The 20,138-nt window shown below is 41.4% G+C and overlaps 1 protein-coding gene across 1 annotated transcript in view; it reads left to right on the forward strand.

The window, feature by feature from the left end:
- Positions 1 to 20,138, forward strand: part of GBE1 (1,4-alpha-glucan branching enzyme 1) — a 264,980-nt gene that overhangs the window by 102,881 nt on the left and 141,961 nt on the right. The window contains exons 5-8 of the mRNA XM_056559362.1: positions 1,367 to 1,492; positions 1,952 to 2,087; positions 5,651 to 5,741; positions 7,246 to 7,455. Coding sequence (XP_056415337.1) covers positions 1,367 to 1,492; positions 1,952 to 2,087; positions 5,651 to 5,741; positions 7,246 to 7,455 — 563 coding nt within the window. The remainder of the gene's footprint in view (positions 1 to 1,366; positions 1,493 to 1,951; positions 2,088 to 5,650; positions 5,742 to 7,245; positions 7,456 to 20,138) is intronic.

Genomic DNA, 20,138 nt, shown 5'->3' on the forward strand with positions numbered 1-20,138 from the left:
GTCATGGTGGGAGGAGACACAGTGAGATGCACAATGGAGGGTCTGGGCCACACTGGAGCTGAGCATACCAACACCGCCGGCTTCCATGTTTCACCTTATTGTCATTCCCATGCGTGTGGCCCGGCCACTTTGGAGTACAGGCCAAATCGCTGTATTGCAATCCGCAATTATAGCGATTCGATTGTGATATATTGTGCAGCCCTAGTTGACTGCATTACAGATATATTGCAGTGAACCGTACAAAATAACATCTGCATGCTAAAAAAAAGAACTAAAGAATTTCTAAAGTAAAACAAAATCCAAATCCTCCCATTTTCCATCTATAAAAAGTATATAAACTCCAAAATAATTAGATCAATTTTAGTTCATTATTATAAATGGTACCACCATATGTGCAAGTGTTTGAACTATATGAAATATAATGTTGTTTATTCCACATGGCTATAGTGCACAATAAACATAAATCATGACCAGAATGATGACAAAGTGCAAATCTCAAGTAAATAAATGATTATAAACTTACATTCATGTTAGAGCCATAACAGCCATCCAAACGGATCCTTATAGAGTACCTGTCACCAAATAAAACTTTTAATATAGTGTTCCTTGTGTAATTAGCAGACACTTTCCCATTCACTTGCTTTTAATTATAATTAAAATTATCAACATAGATATGTTTTACAATGTAATATAAAAACCGGCCACTAGGTGGCTTTGTTCTTTTCCCTGCCACAATTAATACAGTGAGTTTGGTCTCCTTCCGGCTTGGCAGGAGTCAAAACTCAGGAAGTGCTTCTGGCTGCACTGAGCTTGATTGACAGCTGCACAGAAAGTGAAAGTCCCACAGATTATCACAGAAAGCTGCACAGACTGAAGGCTGCCGGAGATCCTAATTGATAGCAACACAGACTAAAACATGCACAGAGTCTGAGGTCTTCTATTCATCACAGCTCTGCAACCATGTGAAGGTGGAAGTGGTCCCCTTGTAGGCTTCAGTCTTCATGTCATGCCTGCTGGGACACGCCCACTTTCTCCTGCTGGGAAATTGCACTATGTGAGCAAGAAGAAAGGCAAGATACACAGCTTTTTAAAGCTCTGGAAGCTTTTTTTAAGGGCTGGAGTGGTGTTAGGAGTAGTTAGGGAACATAGCCTGAGTTTGTTTAGAACAATTTATTTGGTGACTTGTACTCTTTAAGATCTCTGTTGACTCACATTGGAGCTGTCAGTTTTATGACCAGGTTACAGTATGTCCAAAACATACCAAAACCTTTCAGGGGAACATGAAGAAATAAGAAGTAAATAGAGCTTTTTTTTTATTTATTATAATGTATCCCTATATGATATTTATTTAATTTTGATATTTTAGGTAGTAATCAAAACCAGGTCCGGAGAAGTGATCTACCGTATTTCACCATGGGCAAAGTATGTTTGTCAAGAAGAGAAAAAAGTGGTCTATGACTGGGTTCACTGGCAACCAGCTGAATCTTATACAGTAAGTTTTCCCGTTTTTGTAAATCACTTAATTTAGAAAAAATGAAAGGCTTTAAAGCCTTGGCCTACTCGGTGTCTTACTTCCCTGCAATATGCAGCCTGCTGCCTGTTTGGGGAATCCATCTCTAGTAACAGAAAGGACAGCACAGAACAGAGAACTTTTACCAATCTGGGAGCCTTTCTGCCTCCTCCAAAAAGGTCCACACTGTGAACTGAACTAAATTGTATATTGGGGCTTTCCTTTAATCTCTGACTGTACACAGTGCTGCCTCCTGAGAGACAGGTATCATTTGGATCTCCCTATCAGCTTTCTGCCCATGTTTGCCACCCTGAGCATGATATATAGCTGTTTTCTATTAGGTTTCTAAGGTTTTCTTTGTCTAATATATCTATATTTTTATGTAAAGACAGCTCATGATAGTGTGTTTTTCATCACAATTATTATACCATATTCTTCTAGCGTAAATATGAGCGCCCAAGGAAGCCAAGCAGTGTCCGCATTTATGAATCTCATGTTGGAATTGCATCACCGGAAGGAAAAATAGCATCCTATAAAAATTTCACATACAATGTGCTGCCAAAGATAAAAGATCTTGGTAAGTTCAGAGAAGAATACTTTGTGACTGCTGCTTCCCAACAATGTCTTGTGATCGATAGATGTTCCATTTTCAAAGCAATAAATGTTCACCTTGTGTCATTTCCTCCAGAAAGACATTTTATGGACGGTAATACTCCTTATAGGCTTGTGTTGAGTGATACATTCAGTCTTAAGCTGCTATTCTTTTCTAGCTCCCTTTTTAGCCTTTGGTAATTCAGATATTTTATTTTTCAGAGGGAAAGTAAAGGTTTTATTTATTTTTTTTTTTTTTTGGTCTTGACTCTAAATATGATAAACTGTTTTTATGACTTTTTTTTTTTTTTTTTTTTGTTATAAATAGGCTATGTCCGTGTCATGTTTTTTTATAACATGTATCCAGTTTTACCTTTCACAAACTATTTTAACGACTCCAATTCCACATAATACAAATTTAGTTCTTTTATTCTGACATGCTAGCAAAACGCCTGCAGGTTGCAGTTCACAACCACTGGTCCCTCCTTAGTCCACCAGGGATCTTGCCATTTGCCCTAGACCAGTGTTTCTAAACTGTAGACCTCTATGGGCCCCATAATTTTAAGATGTTCTCACTATTTCTGAGGTAATACATTTAAAGGAAATCTGTCATTAGTATCACTCGCACTAACCTGTCATACAGGTTTGTAGTGCGGGTGATACTGACAATGTCCTGAATGGCCCAGCCGTTGCGCCGTTGCACCGTTATCGCTGTTTTCCTTTTTATGTAAATGAGGAGGTCCTTGCAGCATGGGCGGAGGTTTTAAGGTCAGTGTGTCTGACTTCAACACAAGTGTTCTCTGTATGGGATACCCTCAAACCATGGCCTGTTGGGGAGCCTTAAGGACTGGAAATAAGTAACAGTGCCCTATGCTACCAGGAGGATGCTACCCTTCATTTTAGGATAAATTTAGACTACCTGGACAAAATAATAATAAAACCCATATAATTAGTCAGTATTTAATTTTAAATATTGGGAAATGTATGTTATATAAATATAATATACATATACTGTATACACTTACACAATATGATGCCTACTGAATAACCATCCTTTATTTACAAACAATAGTTTTAATTAAAACAAGCTGGAATAAACACCTCGAGAATAATTACAATCTGTTCACACTTCAGCAAGAACATTATGACAGTGCGTCCTGAATTCATAAGGAAAGAAAAAACTATTTTTTTTTCTTCCTTTGCTCTTATTAACCTGAAGGTTATTCTTTTACTGATATTAATCATTTCCCGTCTGTTTGAAGGAGGATCTCTTTACTGACGTTAAAGTTTTACTTAAGAAGGATTTGTTCTAACTTCTGTGGATTTATCACTTAACAGTTTTCCCTTCAGGTTTCCTTCATTTCATATCACAGAATAGCAGTTTAACTAAGTGACAAACGCGGCTGAAAAAAATAAATTCTTTTTTGCACTGGTATTTTCATTAGGTGTTTCTTGTGTGGAGAGTGATGCAAAATTTTTTTCTTTTATGTCTGTTCTTTTCAAGAGCTTCCTTCAGGGAATTGAATGTGATAAGGAATGTGTAATGATTAAAGATATAAGTACAGTGTGTTTGAAATGTATTTACAGAAAAAAGCCACGGTTAAGCGAAAGGTATAGTACAAAACAATCAATTACTTCTGCCGCCTTTCATGATCTACCTTGTAAATATCAAAAGTGCACGTGAAGTTCAGGACATGCAGATGGGCATAGTTAATATTCAGAAGTCAAATTGGATTCGTATTTGCATCTTCCAATATTTTCATCTTATTAAAACAGAAAAATGCTACAGTTTGGGCTTCTCTGGACCCTGCCAAGCGACCTTAGAGTCATTTACATGAAGGTCATTAACATTGAAATATTAAGCCGGCTTTAATTTTAGACAGCAACCTCCAATGCTATTTACATTCTAATGAAAAATACCCAGTTTTAAATTAACTTGGATTATACACTTTATTTATTTTTTATTTTTTTCTGAGCATTCTTGCCTGCATCTACTGTAGGGAGTTATGCCTATTACCTCTCGTTGCGTCTAGAATACTTTTATGTTTTTGCATCCTGTTATTTTTCTTCTCTATTAATTTTATCCTTTAACTTATAAATATTCATCAGTAAATCATAGTTTAAGTGAAAATATTGCAGCATAGAATATTAAGCTTGATGCAAAGTATGTGGGTTTCAAGCTTAAAATTGGGAAAATATCAAGAAAGGAGGAGGACTGCAGCTCAGAGAATCCAAATATATTCTTGCTCTTTTAAAGAAGAGCAAACTTAGTTTATAAAGGGGAATTACACCCCACAAAGGGTGCAATGAATACAGGGCCCAGGAAGCTGAAATCAATGCTGCTCTACGCAGGAAGAAAGATAGTTACAATGAAAGGTTGTCTGTTTAGGATAGTCACTTTCTTTGTATTGTTGCTGAGACCCCCAATGACCAGCTGTAATCTATAGGGAACTGGAGGCAAGATTTCTATGCCCCTGCATCACCTTTGCTTTACAGAGCAATCATTACACAGTTCTTATTAGGAAGAAGAATATGCAAAAAAGCTATGTTATGACACTTTTTGGTGGTAGCTTTTCCTTCTGACTAGAATTTGTAGAACATGACTGAATATATTACAAGGCGTAAATCTCTCCAGAAGTTAATGCTACCCATCAGCTGAAGAGGGGTCTATTGGCATGGGACAAAAAGGGTAATGTTTCTCTTAGAGGACTATGCAGATTTGTAGAGACTTAAAGGGGTACTCCACTGGAAAAAACAACTGGTGCCAGAAAGTTAAACAGCTTTGTAAATAACTTCTAATAAAAAGCTTAATCCTTCCAGTACTTATCAGCTACTGTATGCTCCAGAGGAAGTTCTTTTCTTATTGAATTTTCTTTCTGCCTGACCACAGTGCTCTCTGCTGACACCTCTGTCCATTTTAGGAACTGTCCAGTGCAGGATAGGTTTTCTATGGGGATTGGCTCCTACTCTGGACAGTTCCTAAAATGGACAGAGGTGTCAACAGAGAGCGCTGTGGTCAGGCAGAAAGGAAATTCAAAAAGAGAAGAACTTCCTGTGGATCATAACAGCAGCTGATGAGTACTGGAAGGATTAAGATTTTTTAATAGAAGTAATTTACAGATCTGTTTAACTTTCTGGCACCAGTTGATTAAGAATATTTTTTTTTTCCAGTGGAGTACCCGTTTAAAGGCCATTAATGCTTCACTTGAAATCCTAGGAAGAATAATATGTAAAGCAGTTCTCTGGCGCTACCTTTTGAAGGTAGCTTTTACTTATACTAGGAGTCTTAGAACATGACTGGGGATATACCAAGCCAGAAATCTCTCTAGAAGGAAACACTAAATATTTTAAAGCCAATGGCCTGTCTGAGTAATGTAGGAGTGTATTGGGTACTCCAAAATGAAAGAAGCTCATTGTAGCCACTCGCCACTTTGGCCAAGAGATAAGAGTTCTAAATGGGGAACTTTATAAGAATTCCTAAATGAGTAAGGATTGGTTCATGCTGAGTTAATGCAGTTGGTAAGTGTTTTACCTGTCTTTATTCAACAGGTTATAACTGCATTCAGATGATGGCTGTAATGGAACATGCCTACTATGCAAGTTTTGGCTACCAGATCACAAGTTTCTTTGCCGCATCAAGGTATAAAAAAACAACAACATTTTTTTTTGTCCACATCTGGGTGTTTTTAAATAATATGTTAAAGATTGATACAAATAATCTGTGAATTCACTATAAATTGAGGGTGTTTCAATAATAAATCTGACCTTTCAGCATGTCCTGATACAGATTATATAGACAGAATAAGGCTGGGTTCACACTACGATTTGTAACCGTATACGGCTGGGAGGAGGGGGGGGGGCTTAATCGCGGCGCCCGCACTCAGCCGTATACGGGAACCATATTTAATGTATGTCTATGAGCCGACCAGAGTGAACCGCAGCCTCCGGTCGGCTGCTTTTTCGGCCGTATGCGGTTTTCCGACCGCAGGCAAAAACATGGTCGGCTCATAGACATGCATTAAATATGGTTCCTCTATACGGCTGAGTGCGGGCGCCACGATTAAGCCCCACCCCCCCCTCCTCCCAGCCGTATACGGGAACCGTAGTTACAAATCGTAGTGGGAACCCAGCCTAAACTGGCTAGGATGTCTTTGTCATTTCACACTTTTTCAGTGTTAAGTAGGACTCTTCTACTATGGTTCTTTCTACTGCTGGCCTTTTGCTGCTATCTTTAGAACACGTTGTTAATAAGTCTCCACAGGATTTAGTGCTTAGCAACAATTCTTGGTTTCTCAGCCTGATTATGTGATCATAAAGGTGCTTGGATGGACCCCATGGTGGTACTGTTTGCTTGATGGTTGAACTGTTATAGTTGAGATGACGTAAACACAACATTTGCTTTATAAGGCTACTAGTTTGAGTATTCCCCTGCTTTATCAACTGTTAAAAATGTTTAAACTTTACATACAGAAAACTTTCACAAAAAATGTAAGAAGGAGGTGGCTTCTACATGTTAATAAAATGTATAGAAATAAGCAACACCAAAATTTCCATTGGGTAAGGACGGGGAGGGGGGGGGGGGGTGAATTCAGGGGAACTAATAATCTAATACAATAGGACCTCGTATCAAAATGAGATGGGGCCCTATCAACTATTGACAGGAAACTGAAGTAGCAGCATCGATAGCAATAAATAAAGGTGTGGATAATTGTGCCGTATGTCAGGTAACCCATGTAGTAGTTCTAGATGGAAGAAAGCCAGATGTTCATTCACTTGTGTGCGCCCCCTTAACCCTTGGGTCCCCACAGCAGCTGTGGCAATGTTTATGCCTAATGAGTTTTATCTGTTTTACCTAAGCATCGTCATATTGCACTGCTTTTCCCCAACTGACACCAGCTACACTTTTTAAAGGCCTTTTGGAGTGTTGTGCCCTAATCATGTTGGGAAAACCACATACATTTATTTTTTAAACATTAAAAAATGTGTCCATGTGATGCCCCATGTTTTCCCTTTTGTGTCTACTTTCAGCATATGTGGTCATAAATGGTCTGATCCCCCACAATCTTTTTTTTGTCAACATTTCTCACACTGCTTTAAAATATTGTTTGGGTAATATTAATGTTCCCTTTTTTTTGTCCCCCCAGTCGGTATGGAACCCCAGATGATTTAAAGGAACTTATTGATGTTGCCCATTCTATGGGAATCACAGTCTTGCTTGATGTTGTACATAGTCATGCATCAAAAAACAGTGAAGATGGACTCAATCAGTTTGATGGTACAGATGCATGCTTCTTCCATGATGGACCTAGAGGAACCCATGATCTCTGGGATAGCAGATTATTTGACTATTCTAAGTAAGTAATTTTATCGTATATAATGCAGTGCACCCTAATATTGCCCTTGTTACTTCAACCATTTTGTTCTTTATGATGTTTTTCATTTTGATGCGTAGAAGAGCTACAAAACAAAATAGCCTTTAAGCGTTTTCCAGTATACAGTGGTCCCTCAACATACTATGGTAATCCGTTCCAAACGGGTTGTTGAAACCATCTCATGTTGAGGGATCCATGCAATGTAAAGTATAGGACAGTGGTTTACAACCTGCGGACCTTCAGATGTTGCTGGGTGTTGTAGTTTTGCAACATCTGGAGGTCCGCAGGTTGTAGACCACTATTAGAGGAAGTTGTACTCACCCTTCCCCGCCGCTCCGAACCAGTCACCGCTGCCCTGGATGTCGCCGTCCATCAATGTCGCTGCATCCCCGAAGTGTCCCCCACGCTCCGGCAAGGCCTCTGCTTCCCTGGCATCCGCGCTCTCCGTCACCGCCATCACGTCGCTACACATGCCGCTCCTATGTGACGTCTATGGAGAGCGCCGAACATGCAGGGGATCCTGAAGAGGATGCGCCGGAGCCCCGAGGACAGGCAAGTGATCGTCAGCGGACCACACGGGGCACCGTAAACTGCTATCCGGTGGCAGCTGAAGCAGTCAGCGCTGCCGGATAGCCATTTATGCGATGACCCCGACATACAAAAGCATTGTATGTTGATGCTGCCTTCAACATGCGATGGCCTCTGAGAGGCCATCGCATGTTGAAATGATCGTATGTCGGGGCCATCATAGGTCAAGGGGTCACTGTGTGTGTGTGTGTGTGTGTGTGTGTATATATATATATATATATATATATATATATATATATATATATATATATATATATATTTATATATTATTGTACAGGAAAAACACAAATATAGAGGCGAAAGAGTTCACTACATTTTTAACAAAACAATCTTAGGGTCTATTTACACGTACATTATTCTGCACAGATTTCATGCACAGGATTTTAAGCTGTGTTCAGTCATTCAGTTTACATTGAAATCTGCTGCAGAAAATCCTGCACATAATACTGTACATGTAAATAGACCATGAAGGTGTTTTTTTAGTACAACAGTGGTCTTTAGGATCATCATTATGGCCTATTGCCACGTACAGGATCCTGCACAGCTATGATGCACATGATTTGTAACTGCAGATTAGAAGCTGTGCTCAGTCATTTAGTTTACATTGAAATCTGCAACAGATAATACTGTATGTAGATCTCCAATATTGGGTCAGTGAGAATCAGACTTTCAGCACCTTGCCACTCAACCAATCAGTGTTTTGGTTGTGACTGTGCATGATCTTTCAGATACCATTCCTATTCCTTTCAGCCAATAGTGTAAAATTAAGCAACAATATTTTGATTAAAAAAAAGACTCCAACAGAAATGCAGATTTTTCTTTAAAAAAAGTTATCTTTAAAAGTACAAATACAACAGCAAAAAATATAAAATGTTGATATAGTTGCAATCAAATTGATCAATAGAACAAAATAAAGTGTCAGTTTTTTCTACAATTTATTTTAGCCTTATGCTCAGCTTTTAAAAGAAAAAATATAAAAAATAAAGAAAAGTTTTTTTTTTGTTTTGTTTTTCCCTCCAAAGGTTACACACACAAAAACTAAATATGTACCACAAAGACCTCATGCTGCTGCATTGACTCAAAAATTCAAAACCTTTAGCGCTGAGAGAGAGAACCTTCACAAAGTATGTGGTCCTTGAGGGGTTTTTCAAGACCAGTTTCTTCGCTATTTTCAGCAGCTTGCAGTCAATTTCAGTGGTAAAAATTACGCTGTTTACTGCTTTGAATTCAGTAGATTTTGGCAGAAAGGGATAATGATTGCAAATGTTACATTTGCTATTTCTGGCATGGAAAACCAATGTCCAACACATAGTTTATTTCATTTCACTGCATACAGCTAAAAGAAAAAGTAGGAGTTCTTCTTTCCAGTTGGTTTCTATGACCCTGCCTATGTAGAAGTTCACACCTATGGTTACATAGATAGTATGGTTGAAAAAAGACATATGTCCATCAAGTTCAACCAGGGAATTGAAGGGAAGGGTGTAAGGGGATAAGGGGAAGGGATGTAGTTTTATAATTCTGCATAAGCATTAATGTTATTTTGTTCCAGGAATGTATCTAACCCTGTTTTAAAGCTGTTAATTGTTCCTGCTGTGACCAGTTCCTGAGGTAGACCGTTCCATAAATTCACAGTTCTTATGGTAAAGAAGGCGTGTTGCCCCTTTAGACTAAACCTTTTCTTCTCCAGACGGAGGGAGTGCCCCCTCATCCTTTGGGGGGGTTTAACCTGGAACAGTTTTTCTCCATATTTTTTGTATGGGCCATTTATATACTTATATATGTTTATCATATCCCCCCTTAAACGTCTCTTCTCAAGACTAAACAATTGTAACTCCTTTAATCGTTCCTCGTAGCTAAAATGTTCCATGCCCCATATTAGTTTAGTCGCACGTCTCTGCACCCTTTCCAGCTCCGCAGTGTCCCTTTTATGGACAGGTGCCCAAAACTGACCAGCATATTCCAGGTGAGACCGTACCAATGCTTTATAAAGGGGGAGTATTATGTCCCTGTCCCTTGAGTCAATACCTCTTTGGATACATGACAATATCCTGCTGGCTTTGGAAGCAGCAGCCTGACATTGCATGCTATTCTGAAGTCTGTGATCTACAAGTACACCCAGATCCTTCTCTACCAGTGACTCTGATGCACTATACTTAGAAGAGACCATGCTCTTGCTTATTGTATTATTGTTGAAATCATCACATAAATGTAATCTGCAATTGGAAGTTGCTAGCCTAGTCTATAGCGCCTAAAAAAGTATTCAACCCATTACAAGCACAATGATGTGCTTTACTGTAATATAATGTTTGGGATTATTGCTAGGTTGGTAAGGCGTCGACCTCTGCAACCTCCCTCCATCCTTAGATTTAAATGGGTATTCCAGCTTTATACATATTATCCCCTATCCAAAGGACAATGGGATAAGATGTATGATCGCAGGGGTGCCGCTGCTGGGACCCCTGTGATCTTGGTGCAGCCCCAGGCATGCCCTTTAAAGTTAATCTGACAGCGGTTATGAGCTATCAAAACTGCTATCAGCTCATAATGACATAATGGAGAGGAGTGGAATCATACCTTAGCTCTTGGTCATGCAAGCTATGTGAATGAGAACGAGATGAACAATATTTTCTGCCCCAGCTGCCACCGACACAATTATCCAAGCAGCAAGCTCTTCAGTGCCCAAATCTTCTTCCATTGAGAGAGTCTAAAACTGTCAATCATTCGTGAGGTGGGGCTTTCAATGCAGGAAGCTCTGGGCATGAAAGAGCCTACGTTTGTGACACTTGCAGTAGTTGATACCTAGAACAGCATTTGTCTGCTGGTCTGCTGGCAAAGATCCAAAATTAGCTAGCTGATCATGTGGGTCCAAGCCCTGGGACCCCCACTAATCCCCCTTGGCAACAACTTTGACTTAAACCTAAGGTATGAGTCTACTACCCTTCCCGATGTCGGTCTGTAAGCAGTTTTGGCAGCTGAAAACTGTTTACATATTCCACTGAGGAGACGTTCATTAACACTGCTTAGGTTCTGTGTCCTCTTTTAAATTGTCCACCCGAGCAAATCTGCTCCCGGCCATCAGGGTGGTCAGAGGATTATGTGCAGTGGAAAAAACAGTAATGGCAACACAGCGCTATGTCTTCTTCATTCTCATGATTGGTGGGATTGCAAAAGATTGGATCCCCAACCATTGATGATAAACCTTAGAGATATGCGTTAATTTTTTTAGGGGTATGTTCACACGAGCGGATTCTTAGCGCGGATCCTTAGCCGCTGAAGGACCGCTGTATGCTGCCTTGACAGGTGCCTGCTCGGAGCGGCAATCCACCGCTACAAGCAGACACAATGCGATGTACGAGTCGCCGTGCGCATGCTCTGCCTAGCTCAGGTAGCAGGGGGAGCTGCCGCGATGTGTGCGAGTACAACTCGCATGCGCGGCAACTTGCACATCGCAGCAGTGTCTGCTCGTAGTGGCGGATTGACGCTCCGAGCAGGCACATCTAAAGGCACCCTGTAGGGGGCCTTCAGTGGCGGATCTGCAGCTTAATATACGCTGTGGATCTGCTCGTGTGAAAGTACCCTTAGATGGGAATACCCCTTTAAGCCTTAAGTGCGTAGCTACAAAGTTCTCTTCTGAAAGTTCAAGTACGTAGAGCATTTGACAACATCCTTTGAAATTGGGCATGACTGATCGCAATCTTTTAATTCCATTTTTCCATATCTGTCAGAAGTAATGAGCTCATTGAAGAATCTGAGTTGTCAACAGTTTGTTTTCTTTTGTTCAGCTGCACATAGTAATGTATTTTTTAGTAATTGCATCTGAGTCAAGCAGAGCACAGGTAATGAGATTACTTGTTAAGTATGTTAAGGGTAAAGAGATCATCTCTTATGGTGCTTAGGTTCTGTCTGGAGATATTTAAAGCATCTAAATCTTTTAAGGCTTTCTATGTTAAATGACTGTGAGATGATAAATAATCCACATATGGATGCATATTCTCCTGTGTTTCCCGTACAGCCGGCACTCTCTAATTTGGATGCTGATATTAAAACTGAACATTAAGGCGAGGATTTATTTCACAAGGATCTCAAAATGATTTGTCCATTATTATAATTCAGAAACTGTAACAACTAGACCTGTTGGCTGAATACACACATCCTAACAATACACAGGACCATAAAGCTATTAAACAAGTATTAGGCAGCGCAAACTTAGTTTTGTACAGTGAGTTCTGGTATTTTAATACACTGCCTGTGCAGAAGAAGGGGGTGGCAGGAGACTCCAGTGTGCTTTGGGCTTTAATACAGTTTGATAGCGGTTTAAAGTGGTTATCCAGGAGTATATAAACAGAGCTAATTTCTTTCAAAAACCACTCCCTGTCTGTCTCCAGGTTGTGTGTGGTATTACAACCTGGCTCTAGTCACTTCAATGGAACTGAGCTGCCAAACCACACCCAACCTGGAGACAGACATTGGTTTTTGAAATAAATTAACTCTGTTTTTTTTTTAATTCCTGAATAACTCCTTAAGGACCCAGGGTATACATGTGACCCTACCCTTAGAGTCCGTTCTCACAGGTGTATTCAGCTGCTTTCTGTTGCTTATTTTCGAGAACATCTGCAGTTCATTTGAATAAACTCTTAGGGTCAGTTCACACATCCTTGTTTTTTACTTCAATGGGTTTCAAAATCTGCTACAGCAAATCTGCAGCAGAAAATACCATGTGTGAGGTGTATCTAACCTTTTGCAAAGGATCGGTGGAGCAATCAGATTGTTTTGTTCATTTTCTGATTGGTTGTCATAGACAAATACTATACTGTTCCTCGGCACAAGATTAAAAAAGTTCCTCCAATGTTCAAAGTGTAGTAACGGTATCAAGTTGGGTATAAGAAAGATAAAGACCTCTTTATTCCTCCATAGAAGTGAAAACAAAGTGCATTGGTTTAACTCTGCAATAGATGTTTGTCAGTTGTGTTCAGCTTTTGGGATCCCAAAAAGTCTTGAAAATGAAAATACCACATAGTAGCCCTTTCTTATAATGGGTTGGAGTCCCAGAGATTTGACCCGACCAATGGCTTATCCTGGTGACATGCCTTCACTATTTGGGTTGTAAATATAATTTGCAGCATTATTCTCATATAAAAAAAAGTACTTTCAGGGTATGTTCACACGAGCAGATTTTTGTAGCCTATTTCTCTGCAGATCCACTGGTGAAGGCCCACTCTATGCTGTCTTTACATGTGCCTGCTCGTAGCGGCAATACGCCGCTACGAGCAAACACACTGCGAGGTGCGGGTCGCAGTTTACATCGCAGGAGCTCTCTTCCTAGGGAGAGTGGCTGCCATGTGCGAGTACGCGGCGCACATCTCTGCAGTGTGTATGCTCGTCGCGGAGTATTGCTGCTACGGACAGGCACATGTAAAGACAGCATAGAGCTGGCCTTCACCAGCGGATCCGCAGCGTAAATATGCTCGTGTGAATGCACCCTCACACAGGCATGTCTAAAATTTTGATCATTCAGGGTTTTAGTGTTGACTCCCACCGATCTCCAGACATAGCAGAGGGCTGCACTTCGCCCAAACGTGTTTAGAGATCGTAGGAGGTTTCAGCACTGAAACCTCGAAAAAACCTTAGGCATGTCTGTGTAAAAGGACAAAAAAATGTATTATTATTATTATTATTTTTTTTATGGAAGTAAAGCTTTAGGTCAGGTTTACACATAGTATTTTGGTTATTATGTTTAGGCAAAGCCAGGAATAGGTTCAAACTACAAAAAAGGCAGAAAATCTTACCATTGTAGTGTTTCCCTGTGTTACTTCCATTTCTGTTTTTGGCTGAAAATGCTGACTTAAATACTGTGTATGAACCTTCTTTAGGGTGCTTTTACACACAACGCATCTGCTGCAGAATTGACATTGCAGATTCACAACTGCAAAATTTACAAGGCAATTCTTTATATATTTTTGATTTACACCTTTCAACCCGCAGTGGTACAAGAATGCAACTTGAGGAAGCACTGTACTGGGTAGCAAGGGCGGGGCAAGCTCTGCCCCCTCTATTCAGCTCTTTAACCCCTTCCCGCTATTGGACGTATGCATACGTCCAGGCGAACTACACGTTCGCGCAAATGGACGTATGCATACGTCCAAGCGATCTCCTGCACTGCCACGGGCAGCGCAGGAGATCGGCGGCGGGACTCAGCTGTCAATCACAGCCGGGTCCGCGATCGCGCCTGTCCCGGCAGCATTAACCCCATAGATGCTGTGATCAGTTCTGATCACGGCATCTATGGTGTTTGCAGGGGGAGCGCTCTCCCCCTGCCCACCAACGGCGGCGCCGCGATAAATTAAGGGGAATCGGGGGTGTCCAAGACTGAAGAGATAGGAGTGAGGTGGCAGGGGTGCCACCCCCTCCTTTCCCTGCTGTTGATCGGCGGAGCGACCGACCAATAGCAGACTGGGGGCGGGGGGGTTAAAGTTGGGTTCCCCCCGCTATGCCCACCCATCGATGTCCGGGCACAGCGGAGGGAACCGTGTAGTAGCGGTGGTGGCGGTCACTTACCCGGCGTCGGAGCTCCAGATGATGGTGGCGGCTGTGATCATGGCGGCGGTGGAGGTGAGTATGGCGGCTGCGTGTCCGGGAGTCTGTTGCCTAGCAACATCTGCGGGGCGACAGTTTGGAGAGTGGTCTCTAAACTGTGGACCTCCAGATGTTGCAAAACCACAACTCCCACCATGCCTTGACAGCTGTTTGCTGTGTTGGCATGCTGGGATTTGTAGTTTTGCAAGATGGGGTTCAGGCTAGAGATTACTGACAGTGGTCTCTAAACTGTAGCCCTCCAGATGTTACAAAACTACAACTTCCAGCATGCCCAGACAGCAGTTTGCTGTCTTAGCATGCTGAGATTTGTAGTTTGGCAACATCTGGAGGGCCACAGTTTAGAGACCACTGTCAGTGATCTCCAGCCTGAACCCCTCTAAATCTCGCAAAACTACAACTCCCAGCATTCCAGAACAGCAAAAGGCTGTCTCGGCATGCTGGGAGTTGTACTTGCGTGCCTCCAGCTGTTCCATAACTACATCTCCCAGCATTCCCTTTGGCAATCAGTACATGCTGAGAGTTGTAGTTCTGCAACAGCTGGAGGCACACTGGTTGGGAAATACTGAGTTAGGTAATAGGTTCTATTACCTAACTCAGTATTTTCCAACCAGTGTGCCTCCATCTGTTGCAAAACTACAACTCCCAGCATGCACGTTCTGTCAGTGCATGCTGGGAGTTGTAGTTTTGCCCCCCCCCCCCCCCTCCCAAGTGAATGTACAGTGACCCCCCGACCTACGATGGCCCCGACATATGATGAAATCGACATATGATGGCCTCTCAGAGGTCATCGCATGTTGATGTCAGCATCGACATACAATGTTTTTTTATGTCTGGGCCTTCGCATTAAGTGCTATCCGGCAGCGCCAAATGCTTAAGCTGCTGCCGGATAGCAGCTTAATGTTCCCCGTGTGGTGCGGTAAGTATTACTTACCCCTCCACGATTCTCCGGGGTGCCCTCCGGGTCCAGCACTGGTCTTCCGGTGTCTTCTCGGCCCTCTCTGATGACGTCAATACGCTGCTGCGCACGTCATCCAATAGGAATGGCGTACGCAGTGGCGTAATGACGTCGCTACGCAGGCCCAGTAAGGCCTTGCGGAAGACAGCGGAGGACCGGAGAAGACAGCGGAGGACCGGAGAAGACTGCGGAGAGCCCAGCGGAGTCCCGGGGACACCATCTCGAGCAGTGGGGACAGGTGAGTACAGCTTCCTATACTTTACATTGCACGAATCCCTCAACATACAATGGATTCGACAAACAATGGCTCGTTTGGAACGAATTACCATCGTATGTTGAGGGACCACTGTACAGGTTACATTCACACTGGCGGCGGATTACAGTGAGTTCCCCGCTTCAAGTTTGAGCTGCGGCAAATTTTTAGCCGCAGCTCAAACTCCTAGCGGGAGACTCAGTGAAATCCACCGTCAGTGTGAATGTAACCTAAAAACACTACACTACACTAACATAAAATAAAGAGTAAAACACTACATATACACACATACACTGCCCCCTCCCCCCCCCCCAATAAAAATGAAAAACGTATCCTACGGCAGTGTTTCCAAAACGGAGCCTCCAGCTGTTGCAAAACAAAAACTCCCAGCATTTCCGGACAGCCATTGACTGTCCAAGCATGCTGGCAGTTTTGCAACAGCTGGAGGCACCCTGTTTGGGAATCACTGGCTTAGAATACCCCTATGTCCACCCCTATGCAAATCCCTAAATTAGGCCTCAAATGCGCATGGCGCTCTCACTTTGGAGCCCTGTCGTATTTCAGGGCAACAGTTTAGGGCCACATATGGGGTATCGCCGTACTCGGGAGAAATTGCCTAACAAATTTTGGGGGGCTTTTCCTTCTTTTACCCCCTTATGAAAAGGAAAAGTTGGGGTCTACACCAGCATGTTGGTGTAAAAAAAAATATAATAAAAATAAAACATTTTTGTACACTAACATACTGGTGTTGTCCCATACTTTTAAATTTCACAAGCGGTAAAAGAAAAAAAGCCCCCAAAATTTGTAACTCAATTTCTCCTGAGTACAGAGATTCCCCATATGTGGGCGCAAAGTGCTCTGCGGGCGCACAACAAGGCTCAGAAGGGAGAGTGCACCATGTACATTTGAGGTCTAAATTGGTGATTTGCACAGGGTTGGCTGATTTTACAGCGGTTCTCACATAAGCGCAAAACAATAAATACCCACATGTGACCCCATTTTGGAAACTACACCCCTCACGGAATGTAACAAGGGGTATAGTGAGCATTTACTCCCCACAGGTGTCTGATACATCTTGAAACAGGGGTCTGTGAAAAATAAATGTTTTAATTTGCACAGCCCACTGTTCCAAAGATCCATCAAATGCCAGTGGGGTGTAAATTCTCACTGCACCCCTTATTACATTCCGTGAGGGGTGTAGTTTTAAAAATGAGGTCAAATGTGGGGGGGGGGGGGGGTCCACTGTTCTGGCACCACGTGAGGCTTTGTAAATGCACGTGGCCAAATTCTCTCTCCAAAAGCTCAATGATGCTCCTTTTCTTCTGAGCATTGTAGTTCGCCCCCAGTGCACTTCACGTCCACTTATGGGGTATTTCCATACTCAGAAGAGATGGGGTTACACATTTTGGGGGGGTATTTTCTGCTATTATCCCTCGTAAAAACGTAAAATTTGGGGGAAAACAAGCATTTTAGTGTAAAAAAAAATGTTTTTACATATGCAAAAGTTGTGAAACACCTGTGGGGTATTAAGGTTCACTTTACCCCTTGTTATGTTCCCCAACGGGTCTAGTTTCCAAAATTGTATGCCATGTGTGTTTTTTTTTTTTTATTGCTGTCCTGGCACCATAGGGGCTTCCTAAATGCGGCATGCCCCCAGAGCAGAATTTGCTTCCAAAAAGCCAAATGTGACTCCTTATCTTCTGAGACCTGTAGTGCGCTAGCAGAGCACTTTTCATCCCCATATGGGGTGTTTTCTGAATCGGGAGAAATTGGGCTTCAAATTTTGGGGGGTATTTTCTGCTATTACCTTTCTTAAAAATGTAAAATTTTTGCTAAACCAAGCATTTTTGGTAAAAAAAAATTTTTTTTTTTACATATGCAAAAGTCGTGAAACACCTGTGGGGTATTACGGTTCACCTTATCCCTTGTTACGTTCCTCAAGGGGTCTAGATTCCAAAATGGTATGCCATGTGTTTTTTTTCTTTGCTGTCCTGGCACCATAGGGGCTTCCTAAATGTGACATGCCCCCCGAGCAAAATTTGCACTCAAAAAGCCAAATATGACTCCTTCTCTTCTGAGCATTGTAGTTTGCCCGTAGTGCACTTCAGGTCAATGGGGTACCTCCATACACAGAAGAGATGGGGTTACACATTTTGGGGGGTATGTTCTGCTATTAACCCTTGCAAAAATGTGAAATTTGGGGAGAAACACACATTTTAGTGAAAATTTTTTTTTTTTTTTTTTTTTAACATGTGCAAAAGTTGTGAAACACCTGTGGGGTATTAAGGCTCACTTAATTCCTTGTTACGTTCCTCATGTGCCATGTGTTTTTTTTTTTTTTTGCTGTTTTGGCACCATAGGGGCTTCCTAAATGCAACATGCCCTCCAAAAACCATTTCAGAAAAACGTACTCTCCAAAATCCCCTTGTAGCTCCTTCACTTCTGAGCCCTCTACTGCGCCCGCCGAACACTTTACATAGACATATGAGGTATGTGCTTACTCGAAAGAAATTGGGCTACAAATTCAAGTATACATTTTATCCTTTTACCCCATTGTAAAAATTAAAAAATTCGGTCTACAAGAACATGTAAGTGTAAAAAATGAAGATTTTGAATTTTCTCCTTCACTTTACTGCTTTTCTTGTGAAACACCTAAAGGGTTAAAACACTTACTGAATGTCATTTTGAATACTTTGGGCGGTATAAAGTTTTTATAATGGGGTCATTTATGGGGTATTTCTAATATGAAGACCCTTCAAATCCACTTCAAACCTGAACTGGTCCATGAAAAATAGCGAGTTTGAAAATTTTGTGAAAAATTGTAAAATTGCTGCTGAACTTTGAAGCCCTCTGATGTTTTCCAAAAGTAAAAACACGTCAATTTTATGATGCAATCATAAAGTAGACATATTGTATATGTGAATTCCAAAAAAAAATAATAATAATTTTGTGAATATCCATTTTCCTTACAAGCAGAGAGCTTCAAAGTTAGAAAAATGCTAAATTTTAAATTTTTTCATCAAATTTGGGATTTTTCACCAAGAAAGGATGCAAGTTACCACAAAAATTTACCACTATGTTAAAGTAGAATATGTCACGAAAAAACTGTCTCTGAATCAGATTGATAAGTAAAAGCATTTCAGAGTTATTAATGTTTAAAGTGACAGTGGTCAAAAAAGGGCTGGGTCCTAGAGCTGAAAATGGGTTGCATCCTTAAGGGGTTAAATTCAAATTGACAATCATTCATTTAAGGCATAACAGTCGTTTCAACAAATTTTGGAAATATCAGTAATACAAGTGAATATATTGTAATACACCAAGGCAAACAAAGGCGATGGTGGTTGGCTGTCAAAGGCAGGACACTTAATGGGCACCAAGACACCAAATTTCTTTTTGAATAGTGCATGGAAATTGTCAGTGCAGAGATAGGTGTGTAATGAAGAAGCTACCTGTGTTTGCATGATGGACAAGAACATTTTAGGAAGTTTCTCATGTTTGTCAGTGAATCCAATGATGTTCTTTACATGTGGTCTGTCCGGGCCATCAAGAGCCTGTTTGCCTTATGTGCCCTCATGTAACCACTGCTCCTTACACATCCTCACAGCTTAATTAGAACGACCTAGATGATGGGCAGTACGTTGAAAAACCATCCTTCTTCTCTCAGTCCAGTGATGCACCCCCTCTAAGAGTCTGTCAACTGTGCTTGAATATGTTGTCCAGCGAAATAAACGACCTGTGTATGGTGTCAAAAAGTATAATAAAGTAACATACTGGACATATATTTTATTAGCTGAGCTGTCTGCCTTGTAGCTGTGATGTCCCATCACACTCTGAAGGCAGAGCTCCCTTTTCTGCTTCTTCTCCCCCTCCTATCTGTTCAGGAGCAGACCATTGATGCAAAGAGGAGAAGCTTGTATTGCTGCTCATTAGATTTAAGGCAGTAAGAAGCATTTCTCAGTCTCAATAGTTTGTCAGAACAGGCTCACTTCTTCCTGCTGCCTTAAAATCTAACGAGTAGTAATATAAACTCCCCACCTTTTAGATTGATAGTCTCCTCCTGAGCAAACGGGGGGGGGGGGGGGGGGGGATTGGGGGGGAGCAGAGATGAGAGCTCAACATGATGTCAGAGCTGCAAGGAAAAAAAGCAAACTTGATAAGGATTTCTTTCTAGATTTATTATTCATTTATATATTTTTTTACCAGTAAATGTCCACAACTTGGATAAACACATATGCCCTATGAGAGCTCTGTAATGATGACATACCTGTCTATTTG

The sequence above is a fragment of the Hyla sarda genome, chromosome 2 (assembly GCF_029499605.1).
Source record: "Hyla sarda isolate aHylSar1 chromosome 2, aHylSar1.hap1, whole genome shotgun sequence".
In the NCBI taxonomy this organism is placed as follows: Eukaryota; Metazoa; Chordata; class Amphibia; order Anura; family Hylidae; genus Hyla; species Hyla sarda.